The sequence below is a fragment of the Melospiza georgiana genome, chromosome 5, assembly GCF_028018845.1.
Source record: "Melospiza georgiana isolate bMelGeo1 chromosome 5, bMelGeo1.pri, whole genome shotgun sequence".
Lineage (NCBI taxonomy): Eukaryota > Metazoa > Chordata > Aves > Passeriformes > Passerellidae > Melospiza > Melospiza georgiana.
The window spans coordinates 18,568,347-18,586,999 of record NC_080434.1 but is presented as its reverse complement, the minus strand read 5'-3'; the positions used below and the strand labels follow the sequence as shown (position 1 = coordinate 18,586,999).

The window sequence follows — 18,653 nt, the reverse complement described above, 5'->3', positions numbered from 1 at the left end:
ATTTTTTTTTTTAATTTCAATCATCTGTTTCTGTGTAGTTACTACTTTCTTGTAGAGCTGGACCGTGTGCAGCATCTGTTAATGAAGGACATAAATCTCCTAGACACAGCTGCTGGTCAAAGGAGAATCTGCCTGGTAGATTCTTGGATGCAGTTTCATCACAGAGTAGTAATGCAGACAGCAAAGTTGAAATATCCAAAAGGTTAGGGAGCTTGGAAGATGTATTTTGATGTCCATGGGTACTGTTCCTGTAGTAGTGAGTGGCAGTGGTGAATCTCCATTGCTCTGGAACTCCCCCATTGCCGTGCTTTCATCCTTTGTCTTTTTCCTTCAAAATAGCTGAAGTTCAGCCTGCCATTCTCATCAGAAAGGTTCTTTTAAGTAAGAAAAAAATATATATATATATTAAATGAGCAAAGGGCACTGCCATTTCACCTGAATGATCTACCAGGGAAACACCAGAGGTGTTTGAATTACAAAAGCCACCATGCAAGTTTTAGGGTAAAAATAGCTGAAACATTGGAATATGAACTACTGTTTCTGGAAATAAAAGAAGTTGTTAACTCCCAGTGAGGAGCTTTTTCTTACTAAAGTTTTAGGAATAAATGAGAGAATTGGCCTGTCAATAAAAATCTACCAAAGGAAGTATAAAAACTACTTATTTAATGGTCAAGTTGGAGTGGCTCCTGCTCGTTGCAGGGGGGATGGACTAAATGACCTTTAAATCCTTCCAACCCCAACTGTTTGCTGATTCTAAGATAGCATGTGATGCTTTTGCAAGTCTCAGGTGGACATCTAATGAGACAGGGATCTGCTGGAGGATGGGTGGAAGAGTAGGAAGCCTCAACCAATCTGTATAAAAAATGTCTCATTTTTGAAATGTTTTATAAACCAAATATTGAACACTGAAGCTGATACTATGTTATAATTAAAAATATTGTTAAAAATCATAGATTGAACTCCAAAAAATCCTGAGACTGCAGTGGAAATAGCAAATACAATAGTAGTTATAATAGAAAAAAGCCTTCCTGTTCAGTCTGCTGTCTGAATTTTGGTTCTGTAGGGCCCAAATCAGTTGTGTTTTATTATGTCTTCCTGCAGATCTGAGTTCCAGCCAAACGTTTTTGTGTTTCTGTGATTTTGAAGTAACAAAGATTGTGTTTGTATCTTCTTCACAATCTTCCTTCCTTCCTGTTATTGAAATCAGAAGGTCTGGTTGTTTTTTAATAACATGATAGATAGAGCAATATTAGGTTTTTTCATTTGTACTTTTATGTCCTGTTTTACTAGTTTACAAGAATGGCATTTCCTTTGTGGTGTGGATTCTTTTGGTTGTTTTTTTTTTGTTTGTTTTTTTGGGGGGGTTTTACAGTATTGCATCAATTCTCTAACATTATTAGTGAATTTTTATTTATCTGACAAGTAGGAGAACTGGAAGGTGCATTGTGGACAAGGGAACGAGGGCCAAGATTCAGGAAATACATGTGTTACAGTGCACTGAGCAGTAAGTGATAGTCAGAAGGCTTTTGACTTTACCAAAAGCCATTTTCTTTTCTTTAGGAATGGGCCAGTTTTTTCTGCCACCATATAACTGGTCTTACTGTCACATACAGCAGCTACTTGACTCACAAGAAACGTAAAGATTCGAATCATAATGTTTACCTAAATTAATTTGTGGAATTGGTAAAGCTGATCCTTGTTTCTTCATGCTCAGGCAATGGGTACATAGTCACATACCCTCTGTACCATAGAATCTTTGCAGGGCTGTTGGTGCTGCTTTGTAGGTTTTTAAAGAAAAATGTTGTATTTGTCTGTAGAAGGAAGGGTGAGGAGGTAAGGACAGTCTTCCTGATTAATCAAAGAAAGAATGTCAGAGAAAGGAAGAGGAGATCCCCTTTAGCAGGTTCTTGCCTGGGACACTATGCCTTGTGCCTTTTCCTGGGTACTGGATTAATGAGTTAGCAGTGACCCTTCTGCAGCTTCCAGTGTGAGCTGCTGGTTTTTGTGAGCAGCACAATAAGTTTCAAAAAAAAGCACCCTATCCCAATCTCAGCTAGAGCACTGTATCAGAACTGAATGTCTAAATGAATGTCTAAATGGTTTCTTGACATATTTTGGGTAGATTTTATTCTCCTGCCTGTAGTTTATAAACTTGTCTGATTTATATATGGCTATAAATCACTGACTTTTGAATACAGTTGTATGAATTTACAGCAGGAGTCATTTATAATTTGCTTGTTGTGAATGTTAATGGAGCTGTTTATCTAGATTGCTGTATAAATCAGTTTTATGTTTCTCAGCTTAAATCATTTACATAATGTTGTTTAAGGCAGTCACCCTTATTGTGTCAAAAAATTCAGGTTTCTTTTTCTCTGCCTTAGGATTTTTAACAAAAACTTCAGAATATAAGGGAAGAAAATGAGATATTATTAAGAGTCCTTTGAGCAGTGGTTGGTTGAAGTTTTCAGCATAAGTCAGTCATGTTACAGGAGGAGAATAAAACATGTAAAATGGAAGGCACTTCAGTAGTAGAAACTGTTCAGATTCACTCAAAATTCTTCTGAGTACTTGTAAAATTGTTGCAAGGTGAAATGTTGGCATTGTAAACTAGCATATGTAAACACTGGCTGAAAACATGGCCAAGCTCAGCAGATGCCAAAACCACACTGCCTCAGTAGTTCAGCAGTAGTTCAGTTTGCATAGTGGACACAACACTGAAATGAGTGTAGGAACTTCGGAATAGTTATGATGGACAGCAGTGTTTCATAATGCTCTGTGTAATCTCCTGTGATTCAGCATATCTGATCTTAATATTTTGCAGCAATTACAGGATAGGCTGGGGACTGTTGTTCCAGTCAGATTCTTGTAATTTATTGAAGTCACGAGTCAAATTTCAAAGAAAGAAAGTTCAGCTTTTGTATCTGATTATTTTGTTGTTACATGCTAAAGCCACCTTTTATCCTTGAAGTAATCTGCAATATTGAATTAACTTAGGCAATGTATGGCATGCTGTTTAGTTGTGAAAACATGGTTAAACTAAGCTGGGAAATTGATTCCCTTTTTGGATTTGTTTGGAAACAAACAATCTGTTTGGTGACCATTGGAATAGCTGGTTCACTTTTCTGTTCCTTTCTGCAAGGCTGCTGTTGCCTCAGGCTGCCAGTCACACTGTGGCTGCGGGTAGGGATGGCTGCACTGTACACCCCTCAGTCCCAAATGAAAATGAAGGCTGAACCTTGCAAACTACACTCATTCCTCCAGCTGCCAGCTTGCCTTAGCCTGTGCCTGTTGTGGTGGGAATGTAGGAAAGCAGTGACTGTGTCTGAAAGGTGATTATCACCTGTGTCTTCCGTGGGAGCTCTGTCTGATGGAAGCTGTCAAGTTTGGCATGTCGTGTTCCTTAGGAGCTGTGAGGGTGCATGATCCCAGTGGGAGCTGGGACTGTCACAGTCCAACTGATTCTCTTGGCTCGTTGGTTGGTTGTCACCAGCTTGTGCTGGGGACTGGCTGGTCCTTTTTCCAGAGGCATCGTATGGCCTGTCTAACAGTCAGGAAAAATCTGCACTCCTCTCCACTGAGTGTGGAGCTTTTTACAGAACCTTCAACATTGCTTTGTAGTCTGTACTAAGAACCCCTTACTGCTTTCAGTTCTGCTGTCCCATCAATGCTTGGAGCCTTTTGGGTGAGTTTGCAGCAGAACTTCTTGTATTATGGTTAAAGGCAGATCTGTAGCAATAGATATGTGGAGAGAATATAAGAGAATTTTGATAATTATGAATGTTTCTAAAATCAAAATAAGTCAACTACTGGCTTTTTAAGAGGTCTCTGGATGTAACTTTTGCAAAACTATATAGGTGGCAATGGCCTCAAGGGTGGAATTCATAATTAGCATCTTTCAGGGAATTGATTATAAAATTTCATCTGTGTGGAAAAAATCATGCTGATCTCAATTAATTATAAGGAAATGTTGCTTGATGAAGACTGCAAGGATCAGTCTCCTGTTTTCTAGTATTGCATTCTCTTGACTTTCTATTCCTGTTTATTGCATTCTCTTGATTTTCTATTCCTATTTATAATAATGTAAAATTTCATCAGAGTATGGAAATGGGATTTTGATAGCAAAAAAAATAAAGGCGGGGGGGTCACCTGTCAGCAATCCTGAATATGGCTGGTTTTTGGATTTGACCCTGATTTCAGTTCTGTTCTTAGCTGGCAGGTGCCTGGAGGCCTTTCAGTCTGCTGTAGGAGACCTTGTTTTAAAAACAGTAGTATTTTTTACCTAATTATAAATGCAGATTTTGCATGTGTTTGAGATTTACAAGGCCTTGCTTTGCTTATGTGAAACAGGCTATAAACTCTCCTTGGAAATGTATAGTAGTCTGGAGTAGATAATTACACTTTGAGAAAAGAGCCTCTGTTTCCAGTGAAAACACTGTGAAGTTATTTCAGAAATGCTCTGACCTCAGACGTTTCATATAACTTACACAAAATGCTTTCACATTTGTTCGGCAGCTCATGGCTTGATCTCTGCCATCTCATAAACCAAAGCACAGAAGTCTCCCTGGGAAAAAAAGCAGCAAGTCCATGCTGTGGCCTACAAAACTAGTGTTATTTTACGCACTCTGTGCTTTGTTTCTGTACCCTTAAACAGAAGAAACCTTGCCCTCCTTTAAATAAATCTGTCTCCTAATTACACCCCACCCCCACAAACCCAGCTTTCCCTCAGATTTTTCTTCCTCCCTGCCTCCACTCAGTGTACACACACTAATAAACTCTGCAGTAAAAACCTTGGGAGAATTTCTCAGCACAAATGGAAAGAAGATGTCAAAGGCTGAGGATAGGAATTTTCTGGTTAAAGTTGCGAAAACAATAGAGGACAATTGAAACAGTGGGGGAAAAGCCAGTGATGGGTGAACAAGCCATGAAAGTATTCCATTAATTTTTATTTTGATGAAACCCCACTGGTTCTCTTCACTTGCATCCAAAAGAGCCATTTTATTTGCATTTGTTTGTTTGTTTTTCAAGATTCTTGCAGAAAGCAAAAGCATTGCAAATACAAGTGAAGAGACTTGTGAGAATGTTCACATCAGAAGTAGGCTTTTGAAAAGCTGTTTTTCACCCCTGGTAAAATAAAATTGTCAGATGTTTATGAAGACTCTTATGAAAAATTTGTGTGCTGGCAGGGTGACTTGATAGAGATGATGGTGTCTGGCACTCAGGGAGAGAAAACACCAAGCAATAAAAAACAAAGCAAAATCTGATTATGATGTGCACAGACTGTTTTCAGAAAATCCTGCACAGAAGAAGGAGAAAAAAAAAGAAATCTGATTCAGTCTTATTTAAAAGCATGTTTGGGTATAGGTTGAACTTTCAGAGAACTCTCAGTAGAGGAGAATATGCAGGGTAGAGGAAGGGGCCAGTTGTGCGCTGGTGATGGCTGAATGAACACAATTGCCAGCAGTCATGCAAGGGAGACAGTGCAGTAGCCCTGCAGATCTGGGGGCTGAGCCCCTCATGTGAGCTCTGGCTTGTTTCTGTTCCAGTGAGCCAGCTTAGTTCAGGCAGCTGATGTGATCTCTCCTGTTGTAGTTTCTACCAACAGGCAGAGCTGTGGCAAGCATGCTTCAGAAAAGTTAGGAGCCCCAACCCATCAGAACCAGGGCAGGGCCACTCTTGGGTGTAAGAGCAGCACTGAACCTCTAAATGAAGGCAGCAACAGCTCCCACAGGACAACATCTGTTTACAGGCTCAGTCGTGTCACGTTACCTATCATTTCATGCCTAAGGCCTGAGAAATAGGATTCTGACTGTAGCAGATAGGGGTCATGCTATTTGCACTTTGCAGCCAGTGAGATATTCAGAGCCAGTAATGGCTTGGAGATTCAAGGAGGCAGAGCACAGCCCTTCGCTTGTGCTTCGCGTTTGCTGTGGAGAAGGCAGCAACAGCCTGCACTGACTGATTTTAGTTCTTCCCATCCTGCAATTACTGTGTTACTGATGGTATGAGTTCACAAGCTCAGTGGCATGTATGTGTAAGCTTTAGAGCAGACCTGCTCTACTGTGATGTCATGTCGCAGTACATGTATGGGGAGACTGCAGCTAAAAGTTGACAGTGCTGCACTTAGTTTTCAGTATGTATTTATATGAACTGGGAAAGGGCAGTAAGACTTAAAGCTTAAAAATAATATATGGAGAGACCTTAAAGGTGCAGCCAGGTTGTGTCTATTAATTCAATTATTTTGTTTCATGTGTTTTTAAAGAGGCCAAGTGCTTGCAGGGCAATGCAAAGTGGGCCGGGGTCACAGTTAATTGAGCAGAGAGTTTCCACTCACCTGGCAGTGAGCACTGGGCTTCCTGAAGGAGACATGGGCACATCAGGAGGCAGACTTGTTTCTGTGTCCTCTGCAGGAGACAGAAGAGATGGCAGGCCATGCAAGGAATGGCATATGCTTTAATTCCTCTGATTCAGCAGCAGATGCTCTCCTCTGGCATGCATCAGAAGCCCTTAAAACTAAGCAGAAAATTGGCTACAACAGGGATTCTTAAAGACTTGCCTGTGGTTGATCACGTCTTTAATACACAGCAGACTGACCTCTATTCCACTGCATTTATGTGAACCACATGAATTTTTTACCCGTGTTGTTAGTGACAGTCTTTTCTTGTTCTGCATAAACCCTCACAAACACACACACACTGCCACACTCTCTTTGTGTTATCACAGTGAACCATGCTGGCTTGAATGGCTCCTTCTCTGTTTACAGCTGCTTTCATATGTATCTCAGGTCCTTCTTTGTAATGAAACACCTGCATATCTTTCAGAAAGCTGGAGGTAGAGTCTGCACTGTGTAAGCAGACGGTTTTGTACAGACTGATAGCATTTTTATTCACAAGATACTAACCTGAAAACTAGTGGTTTAGAAACCTGCTGCTAGCTTTCTGAAAAGTGCTTAATAAAAATGGAATGGAAAAGGGCTTCCTGTTTGTGATTCTGTCACCTTACTGTTTGTTGGGTGGTAAGTAACAAAAAGTAATACTCCTGCAAAATCATGTTACACAAAGTGCTCATTTTGCCTAAAACTCTGCTTGAGACTAAACATCAGTATTGCCAAAGAAAGGAATGAAAACCCTCCTTTTAGAATTTCAAATCCATTTTTCTTTGGCAATCTGATACAAGGAGGGTGCCAAAATATGACAGATTTATATGTACTTGAATTTATTAAGTGCTCTTGCAAAGAACTTTTACAGTCTAAGAAAACTTTTTTTAATCTGATAGGAGATAAACTATTGTGTCCCTAAGTGAAATCTGTAGATATTTTGCCATTTCAGGCGTAGTTTTGCTTGTCTGAGTAAACTGATTCAACACACATTAGCAAACTATTCAAGAAATAGTGTGCAGTTCCTATTATTAGTACAGAAACCGTCTCTGGAATAGCACTGGCATTCCAGAGTTAAAAATTATAAGGAATTATATTGTTGGGAAGAAATTGCAGATTGACAGAGACCTGTTTCCTGCTGAATCCCAGGACTGCATCAGTAAATAATCTTTGCCTTTGTTTCTTTCAGGGCCCTCCTGGTCCAAAAGGCGAGAAGGTGAGTTGGTGTTCAGGTGATTTGTACAAGGTGACTGGAAAGCCCTCCCAGCATGAACTCAAGAGACTGTTTGTATTGATGCAGTGAAATGTTAGATTATGTAAGAGAGCTGGGTAGCACACAGATGCTGTGTTAAACCTATCATCTCATCTTTCCACTTTGCAGGGAGATCAAGGTGATCAGGGCCCTCGGGTAAGCATCTTAAAAAAATGTTCCACTTCCCCTTCGCTGAGTAGGCAATTAGTCTTTAGTGCAAAACTAAATTAAAATACACTGTCTGAGCTAATTATGCTTATTAGCTGCATTTACCCTGCATGTTGAAGTGTCTGCAGGACAGTAACGTGAGCAGGAAGTGTCTGGGAAGATTTGGGTGATTCCAAAGTGTAAAGTTTCCATTGTGGGTGGAAGCAGGTTCCACAGTGATTTTGCTCTGCTGTATAAAACTGGCTTTCCTAACCACACCATTCAGTTTCCCCAGCAGTGTGTTCATGCCATGCATGGGCTTCCACAATGCAGAGGGCCAGAGGGTTTCTAATAAATATACTTCTAGATTTCATGTAAGATGTAGCTAATATTTAGTGAAGTATAAACAAATATAATGTATGCATGTATTAGCTTTTTTCCTGACATATATGTATTTAAAATTTTTAATAATAATAGTATTATCACCTTGTAGTTACAATCCAGACAGAACATGGTTTAATTGAAGAAATGAGAAGGTTCTTTTAATTTCTAAATGTCATGTTTATTTTAACAGAGAAGTAGAGGAATACAGGAGTGTAAATTCGAATGGATTGGCTGTGCTAATGCACTCTTCTTTACATCTGTGCTTCATTAGAAAACGCTTGGTTACATTGTTGAGATGATATAGGAACTCTCTTTGGTTACATGTTTATAATTTTTCCCATAACAGTATGTTCCATGGATTACTTTCTTCTGTTAACTTTGTTAAATATTTTGAATTTGCAGCTTTATTTCATTCTACTGTTTTGTTTCACATAATTTGATTTAATTGGATTTTACATTTTTTTTTCAGCAATAAGATTATCTAAAGTCACAACATGCTTTTACAGCTGATTTTGATGTTCTGTTAACTGCCTGGGTGCCCTGTTGTGCTTGGTGCTAGGACTGCACATCATAAAGTCACCAGCTTGAGAGTGAACAGCTTTAAATATTATTTCAGTTCAAACTCAGTACGAGTTGGAAAACTACTTAAATAAATAGAAAAGAAAGTAGAGAGTAACAATGAGAGCAACGTGGTTTTTTGTAGAGAACTAATATAAAAATTAAAGGTTCTTAATAATGTAACAATTTCCTTTTAACTTTTTAGCAAATTTAGTGTCTCTGTCAGAGGCCATACTGGGCTGTGTATTTTGTCTGGTTCTGTGCTATAGAGCTTTGCAGGTAATGTGAGGAGAGAGGGATGCAGGGGAGGAGAGCAGTGCAGTGCCTGTGGCTTAGGAGAGGATGCTCAATTCACATGGCATAAGACAGGCTCGAGTGCAAGTGCTCACACTAAGTGTCCTTACATGCAGAAGAATGCATGTTCTGAATTCACATTCCCAGGCTTTAGATTCAAAAAAACAGGAGGGCAAATTTGATGGTAGTTTCAGAGAGGAATGCAGTAACAAATATGGAAGAGCAGTGTTGTGAAGAGCATTACATAGCTGAGGATAAGAATCTGGAATTATGACTGTCAGAGAAGTTTCCAGGGAATGCCCTAGAGGTCTGAACACTGGAGAACAAATGAAGTGGTATCAACACAAGGGAATGATGATGCAGAAATCTTGGCAAAAGGTTGAAGAGATGTAAGAACTGTTAAGTGGTTAGCATATGTGGCTTTCAGTCCCTGGTCTGGAGATGTTGGCAGTGCCCAATAAGAAGATGCAGGTTTGGTCAGTGTTACTGCAATGGGACCTCTGCTACAGAGATTGTTGAGTACTACTTTGCCAAGACATGCTCCATATACAGGAAGGCAGTAGAGTCCTTACTGAGCCATACAAATCATGGTTATGACTATTTGTGGGTTTGGTAAATCAAGTGCAGATAAAAAGCAGAAAATATCCAACCTGAGGAATTTTTATTTAAGGACATCACAAAGCTGTATTTGCAGCAGCAGCTGGCACTTGAGACTGAATTCTGTATCTGATTACAGAAAAGGAATTCAATAAGGTCAGCAGTGGGGAAGAAGAGGTGATGATTAGCATCTTCTGGACAAGCTGAAACTTTACCATCTCTTTAGCCAATGCAGGTTGTAGTAACATACCTCCTTTTAAAGTGTATGGATTCAACTTGGGAAATTTGCCCAGTGTTGTTGGTTTTCCCTTAATCTATTCTGAATGTGTTCTACAGCCTCTTCTCCTTTTTTCCCCTCCATATTTCACAAGTAATAAGTACCATGAAGCCTCTGACCATTTTATGTTTCATGGTACAAGAGTTATCTCTTCTGAAAACTGTCTTCAGGATGAGTCTGCTCAACCTGCTGTGCCAGGGGATTTACAATATCATTAATAGAATTTTTATGTGTAAGCCACTCATGCACCAAATGAAACTAAACCCATTTAGTCCTGGTTGGTTACCTTTGCACACAGTTTTCCATCACTGCGTGTGTAAAATAAATGGGTTTGGAGGTAATGGCATACAATATTATTTTTGAGAAATATTGTACCTGAAAGTAACTGGGGCATGACATTTACACTTGGATTTGACAAGTTTGCAGACAGATTAGATATAATATCTAAGAGTAGTGAATGTTTTAGTGCTAATTCATCTTTTACAGGTAAGGAGCCTGAAGTTTCTTTTGATTTATAGTTTTACATAATGGTTTGAAACAAGTGATTAACTTAGCAAAAACTTTTAGTGTTCCAAGCTATGACAGAAATTTCAAAATGACACTTTTTTTTTTTAGATAAGCTGCTTTCTTTCCTCTAGGCATTTTTTAAAAGAAAGCAAAATAAAATGTAAAGACTGTCCAAATCAAGATGAGACCTTAAACTTCCAAAAATCTGCTGATAAGAAAATAGAAAGATATTTGTGAGAGCATTTTGCAAGAGGAAAAGATATTGTTTTCTGTCCCACCCATGTTTTGTCACCATGAGGTTTTTTTTGAGGGATTATTCTTTTCTGAAATAATTTCAAAACCATAAAAATAGTAGTTATCTCAAAATGTTCACAGTCACTGGACATGTCGACTATATACTGAACTGCTTTGTAGTTCAGGTTTTCTTGAAAATTCCTTCAATAGAGTCATACACTAAGAACTCAGCCATGCACATACCAGCCAGAGGTCAAGCACTTGTATTTTTAGAATAATGTGGCTGGTTTTTGAAGGGGTTTTTCATTTTTTTTTTTTTTTTCCCAAGAATCTGATAAATTTTCTTAAGTGTTCAGAAGTAGTCTGTGGATCAGTATCCTTCATTGAGCAGAGATGACATAAGGGTTCTAGTTCGTAATGCTATGTGGCTTGATCTACCAATGTCTATATTGTGTGGAAAATATGAGCCAAAACACATTCTAGTAGTGTGAGTGGTACAGAAATTTATACCCTGAGTGTGAGTTTGAGCAGCAAGTTAATATAGCTTTTAATCACATGAGACCACCAATAAGGTACTGATGGTGTATCCTGATCTTACTTGGAAAAGTTACTTTTTTATCTCTTTATGTATTTTTATATCAGATCTCTAATTACTCTAAAGTTCTGGTTGGCTAAGCATTTAGGTCAAATGCAGAACTAGATTTCCTTGATACCAGTGTAAGAAATGGTAATAATATATCTTTTGGATGCTCTTCTTTTTGCAGAGGGCATGGCTTCATGAAATGTCCATGGAGATTTGCTTTACTGTACTGAGCCATGAGAAAATTAAAAATGATGGAGTTTAGCCTGTGGACTGTTAGAATAAATGGTGATATGAGGCTGCTCAGTTACAGTTGTTGAGCCCTAGTCCAATTAAAAAAAAGCCTCTGGAAATTTCATGATGGTAGGATTTCAAAGGATGTATTGTCCAAGTAGAGACTGCATCTTCATAATGGGAACAGGTCTACAGAGGTGAATGTTTGGGATCAGAACAGCTAGTATGGAATGGCTTAGTGGATGTGAAGGGAAACTTTTTAATCAAGGGTGAGGAAAAGGCTGAGGTACTTAATGCCTTCTTTGCCTCAGTCTTCAACAGAAAGACTGGTTGTCCCAAAGGCAACCAGCCCCCTGATGTCGCTGACAGGGAAAGGGATCTGAAGAGACCCCCTGCAATCCAGGAGGAAGTAATTATTCCTGTTGTGCTACTTAGAAGCTGACGCATCTCTGGGGGCAGATGGGGTTCACATGAAGGTGCTGAGGGAGCTGGTGGAAGAGCTGGCCAGGCTACTCTCCATCATTTATGATCAGTCCTGGCCACGTGTGTGGGTCCCAGATCACTGGAGGTTGACCAGGTGACACCCAGCTACAAGAATGGTCAGAAGGAGGATCTGGAGAACTGTGGGTTTGTCAGCCTGACCTCAGTGCCAGGAAAAGTTATGGAAGAGATCATGTTGGATAAGATCATGCAGCGTGTACAGGACATCCAGGGGATGAGGCCCAGCCAGCATGGATTCAGGAAAAGCAGGTCCTGCTTGGCCAACCTGATATTCTTCCATGACCAGGTGACCTGCTTAGTGGATGAGGTGGTGTTCAGTTGGAAGTTGGGCTTGATGATCTTGGAGGTATTTTCCAACTTTAGTGACTCTATGGTTCTTAGTCTTTTCTCAGCCTTCTGTGAATGACATAATAAATATCTTCTGTCCTTTATCTCAGATACATGAGAGATTTCTTGCTTATCAGGGCTAGAAATAGTTAGCTAGAAGTTGGTTTTAAATTGGTTTTGGGCTAGGTGAAATAGGATACCACCCAGAAGCCAGACTTAAGTATTTTTCCACAAAATAATTTTCTACTTTTGTTGTGTTTAAATAAATTTTCCTGTTGGCTGGGGTGGCACAGAACTGATAATATTGCTAAAATATCTTAAGGAGGAAAGATGAAGTTCTATAAAAGACAGGAACTCAGAAGTTTATTTTATTTAGTTAACCTTTATTGACTTGAAGATTAAAAAAATTCCTTGAGTCCTGTTAAAACACTTAGGTTGAGATAGAGGTATAATGTTCTTTTCTAGATAACCCTTTCCCCTGTTTACTTTTAATATATTTGCTACTTATTTGCTCCCTGGTAGAGAGAAATCATTGCTTTGCAACTTCCACTCTTCTATGCTGACAGACTACTTCAAATTTACCTAATATTGACAAAAGAAGTCCTGGAAGCAGTCTATTTACTGAAATAACTAAATAGGAATGTGTGTGTGTATATAAATGTGAGCTCTCTTTTCAAATTGAAGTATTTCTTCACTTGTTCTATTATAGGCACAACCTTTATTAACTATGCCATATTAAAGGGAAATTAAAGGTGTGTAAGCAGTAAATTTTTACCTGATTTTTTTAAATGAAAATATAAAAAAGCGTTCTTTGAGTATATGTGCATTATTATTAATTAATATATTTCTAGGAAATATATAATGAGTGTTTTGAGGCTTTTCCTGCTCCTGGTGACAATGCATGGAAAACCTGTATTCATGTCCTTAGAATCAGCACCTCAATCATAAATTAGAAAATACTCATTACTGAATGATGATTAAACCATGACCATTCACTTTTCACCCCTCTTAAAAGCCATTCTATTTTGTCCTATATGGGGGGTTTTTGTTTTGGTTTGATTGCTATTGTTGGGGGACTTTTTAAGAAAGGAACATATTTGCTTCACAAAATAAATAGTAGTATATAAACTAATCTGATTTCTTGCCTTCCCCAAAAGCAAAACTCAGTTTTTTGGAGTGAGGTTAGGTTGACATTGCTAACTGTGGTTAATGTAGGTAAATCAGTTACATTACAGGAAGATTTGTTCCCAAATGTTTCATGCTGGTAATTTTGATCCTCAATCCACATCTTGTCAATGTGAAAAGAAATAGTATTAGAGTGAAAGTATTATGTTAATTAAATACAATATTGCATAATTTAAATTCCATTTAATGATGTGAATTTTTTCTGCACTTGATGAGTCTTATTTCTAAAAGCATATTTTCTCTTTTATTATATGTTGCATCAAGCATATAGCAGACACACAGAGTGCTGCTTTAATTTCATGCTTTAGCAGTGTGATTACACTCATGGTTGTTTTTTCTGTTGTTAATTGACCTGTTTAAATCAAATTGTAGATCGAGTTATATAAGCTGTATCTAGCTACTGTTTCAAACTTCACTCTTAGTGGCCACAATAGGAATGTTAAAAAAGCATTAGTGATTCCTTCTGGTAACAGAACTTTCACTGAAGCAGAATCATTGAGAAAACTGCTGGACATCCGGTTTAATGCCAATTTGTCTGTGAGCAGTTAATTTAATTCCTAAGACTTGGTTTCCTTATCTGCCATAAGGCAACAGGGGTATTTACCTACTCCATTCCTGGGATTAATTATCTGCACTTCACTGGCATTGGGCTGTTGTGGCTCCCCTGTTTTCCATTAAGGCGAAACTAGGGTGACAAATTGGAGCAAGGTAACTTTGCTCTGTAACTAGGAGAGGTTAGGAAAGAACTCAGATGGTGCTGGCTGCCAACTTGGTCTAAAGCATTGGGACACTCAGACTCGAGACTGAGAGTTCACAGGAGTGCCCTTTTGGCTGTGAATGACTCTCTAGGGCCAAGCTATGCCTTTGATGTTCAGGTCCTGAAGTTCCCCTGGGGAATGCAGAACAGCTGTGACACTCCAGAGAAAGTGCCACATACCTGCTCCTGAGAGGAGGATGTTGTCATTCCTGTCCTAAGAGCTGGGCAGTGCGTGTCTTCACTCTCCACCACTTGGTTTGCATCTTGCCCCTTTTTAGTAATGCCAGAGGAATGGTGAGGAAGGAAGTCACTGTACATCCTGTTCCTTTTTCTACAGCCCTGTCCTCTGGCTGAAAATACATCATGTAGTTGTTGTATCTCAAACTACAGCTGTCACGCAGAAGTGCTGCAGCACTGAACATTTGAGTTAGAGAAATTTGATTGAAAACAGCTCTTAAAAAATTTAATCCAGTCCTAATAAACATCAGAGAAGAAGCTTGAACCACTTAACTGCATCACATAATTGCAGCAGGTAAAAAATTTGAAGATAAACATAAGCCAGGAGAGAAGATTTTTGTTTTGAGAACCAACTTGGTTATGGACCAAGGCCAATTTTTCTTGGGGTTAACTGGATGCCTAGCGCCACTTTCAGTGAGAGTAGCAGGTTTGCCTTCAGGAAGGATATTTTATGGAGGTCAGATGTGTGATCACTCATCAGAACACATAATTGAGTTGTGTAGAAAAGACATTTTTCCTCACTGAAAATTCATCTAATAATAGGACAAAAGTAGAGAAGTGTTGGCTTTGTCCAGTTTTATTCAGTTTGAATGCAGTGTCAGGTAGATTTCACAGAGGTCATTATAGGAAATAATGCTTTTACAGTGATCTGTTTATTCTAGATCTTAAACACTGAATTTTTACTATTTTTTTGCAAAGTCTGGATCATTATGTAATGTAGTCAAATCAGAACTCTTTGCTGAATGTTTACCTAAGTGAAAAGAAATTTCTGGATTCTTGTCTTGTTGTGGTGTACGGGTTTTGTTAGAAGATTTGCTGCTGGAGAAAGCAGCAGTTATGATAAAAGGGATTATATAAGAGAGCTCCTGCTGAGAGTCCATGGCACTGTGCAGGGTGATACCAAAACACTGTATTCCCCTGGGCAGGTACAATAATTAGCCACAGGACTGGCACTCAGTCTGAGGGATTAATTAGAACTGGAGGTGGTGTTGGAGAGAGGCAGAGCAGCCATAAAGAGTGTCAGGATCACTCTGGCCTGAAGCCTGTGTGATTTGATGTGAAATAGCAGCAGCTGGCTGTAACCTTAGGAAGTGCAAGAGAACAGCAGGTGGTAATTCCTGTCTCATTTACCATGTCTTCACAGGAACATGCAAGCTTGTGCAGCTTGGGTTTATTGGCAGGTCAGAAGGAAAATCCTAGAGAGGACTGTGACATTTACTATACTGAGCAAATGCAGTAGCCAAACTGGAGTGTGTGGAGCATGGTGTAAAACCAGTAACACTGCTGCCTAATGTTATCATACTTGCCTCTGACAAGGTTATGATGACCTTGCAGTATTGACCTCATGTGGACCAATGGACAAAGCTGAGAGTACTGTGCAAAATCCAGGACAGCTAGTGCGAATTACATCCTTCAAGGCTGTGATGAATGTAACAGGAGAGCTATTTCATCCAAGTAAAAAAAATCAGACTGAGGAATGTTACGATGTTCTGGCATCCCTGGATTTTCTCAATAGCCATTGTATGGGACAAGTAGGCTTTACCTGCATTTTCAGGTGGGTAATGTTGTCCCATGGCTGTTGGCCTCCATCAGGCATCATGTTTTGCTTGGCATTTGGGCAAAAATGGCGGTGAGGCATGCAGCAACTGTGCTAATTTAGAAATTGTAACCAGCTAGCATTTCAGGGTGAGCTTGAGTAGCTGTCAGCAGAGGAATTTAGTGGACCAGTGGTCGCTGTTGATGACTGTAGTGTTTTGTATTCTGTTAGGGCCTCCCAGGGTGTAGAACAAGAACCCTTCCTATGTGCAGTTCAAGAATCAAACCAAATAAAGAGAAAATTGAGTAACTTTGAATCCGTCCTTCAGAACAGCCTTCGATAGGGAAAAAATAAAACAGATCCAGGGGATATTTGTGGCTATATTTATAGCAGAGTGACAGGAAAGGAAGAGAACTCATTTTGTGGGAAGGATAGCTCTTTTTATGCCCTTTTAGAAGCTCATTGTGTGCCAGCATTATCTTTCATGGATGCCAGAGGGTGCAATGCCTTCTAAAGCCTCCCACACATGCAAAAACTATGGCCCTATTGTAGTGTCTTTGCTGGGTTCCATTTAGCGTTCCCATGTTTCTGGCACTCTCCAGAGATACATGTTACTCTTGGGGAGATGGTCCAGGTCCAAACTGGCATTTCATGTGTCTGACTGTTAGGTCTAAGATTATGACCACTTTGGGCAAAGGAAGGAGAGATTTGTCCTACTTGGGAACAAACTGGAAGAAGTAACTAAGCTGCCGATGGAAGAATGGGAAGGACCCTTTTCTCATACGTTGTTTATGTATGCAAAAAGCTGCAGTACTGACAGCTTATCTTGAACTTGCCTCTGTGGTGTTGGGAAGCTTTGGGAATGCTGGGGCTGGACTGTGCAGTGCTGAATGTAAATAGTTCTGTGTACAGCTACACAAATCTTTCCAATGTCTTTCATTTCTTCTCAAGGAGAAAGAAAATCTTTCATGACAAACCACTGTATTTTCTAAATAAGCATATTTCTTAATTAATTCTTGGTTCTCCTTCATGTTGAAGATGAAATAAATCAAAATTAATATGAGTTTAAAACATCAAATTGTTTATATGCTAATTTAGAGGTAACTGAAAATTACTGTGCTGTAATTCTAAAGGCTGATGAGTAAAAATGAAGCTGTTTAAAAATTTTCTGTTTATCCATTTTTTCAATAAATGTAATTTATTGCTTGCTATTCAGATTTATCTTCTTATGTAGGTTTCTTGTTTGTGCTCATTTTCATTACATGGGTGTTGTAGTTTTATCTGGGGGAGAAATGGATCATGTGCACAGCAGGGCTAATGAGTCACAGATGTAAAGATTCTGACACATTACTCTCTAATAACTTCTTTAACTTATATTCCATAATAGCATAAATGAAAACTTGATACATCTGTTTCCTAAATGATGTATCATTCCAGTCTTATCAGTGTCTCAGGAGTGAGTCCCTTTATATGTTGTGAGTTTTAGCCTTTTTTGGTTTTGTTTTCTGTTTATTTGTTTCTAAAGAGGAGATTTCAGGTCACTGAGCAATGCATTTAAGCACACTGCAGTTCATCCCAATCAAGTGGGAAAGCTGCATTTAGCCACTGACTTTATGGGATCAACTTACAGAGTCTCAGCTTCACCTCATGGATGTAGAGCAGGAATAAAAATGCTAAATGCAACTCCAAGATGCTAGTGAAGACATGTATGCATCAAAAAGTAACTCTCCCTTTTTTGTAAAGATTGGTGCAGTCTTTGTGGTCCACAGGCTCTCCGGTGTGATGAACAGAGCAAGTATTTGCCACATTAAAAGAATCTGCTGCAGCTGAGAGACCTGGCAGGCTGCCCTGGCCTGTTGGTGCTCCCCAGCAGGGCTCGTGCTGCAGCAACATGGGCTGCACCGGCAGAACCTTCACACTGAAGGGCCCGTGCCTGGCAGCCAGAGCCGGGCACAGCCTTCCCTTTAGGAGGTGCTAGGCTGGCATGGTGCAGCTCTTTGCTCCAGGAGGAGCCCCCAGAGGGGCTGTGCTGCCAACTCTAGCTCATAAAGGTGGTCTGTGGGCGTATAGGGGCCTTAGAGCTCCCTGGATATATTTTACTGAATGTTCCTCAGCCTAATGTCTCTCTGCCATTGAACAAGCCTCTGCTTCTAGCAGTGTGTGCTATGCTAAAGGCAAGGAGAGGACTTAGGGATTTCCTTCTCTTTAGGAATTCACTGCTCAACTGCATAAGGTTTTGGCTTTATCAGAAGGTTTAATTCACACCCTACAGGGCAGCTCAAGAAAGGTGTTGAACTGAGAGCAAAATTCACTCCCTTATAGTGTGACAGCAGGCTACAATCACCACACCCTTCCCTTTTCGTGCCAGTACAGTACAAGTTCTGCACATCTCGGTAGAGTAGAATATGAGAAGCCATATGTGGCATATAGCAACTGAGGGGGTAAAAATGGATATGGAAATACTGCTTTGTATGTTCCAAAAGCTTTGACCATTATGGGCTACCCAAGATCTAGCAGTAGATTTATGTTCAGTGTTCCTAGTTGTTTATGTTCTACCAGTTTATGTGCTGAATGTCATATGTTAAACAGAATGTGAGGAGCAGGATATTAATTATGCAAAGCTCTTCAGAGCATACTGTCATTCCTGTCAGCTTCTGCACCAATCCAGAGTC

At 39.5% G+C, this 18,653-nt stretch overlaps 1 protein-coding gene across 1 annotated transcript in view; it reads left to right on the top strand.

Annotated features, from left to right (window-relative positions):
• Nucleotides 1-18,653, top strand: part of COL25A1 (collagen type XXV alpha 1 chain) — a 281,924-nt gene that overhangs the window by 186,581 nt on the left and 76,690 nt on the right. The window contains 2 exon segments of the mRNA XM_058024669.1: nucleotides 7,563-7,589; nucleotides 7,755-7,781. Coding sequence (XP_057880652.1) covers nucleotides 7,563-7,589; nucleotides 7,755-7,781 — 54 coding nt within the window.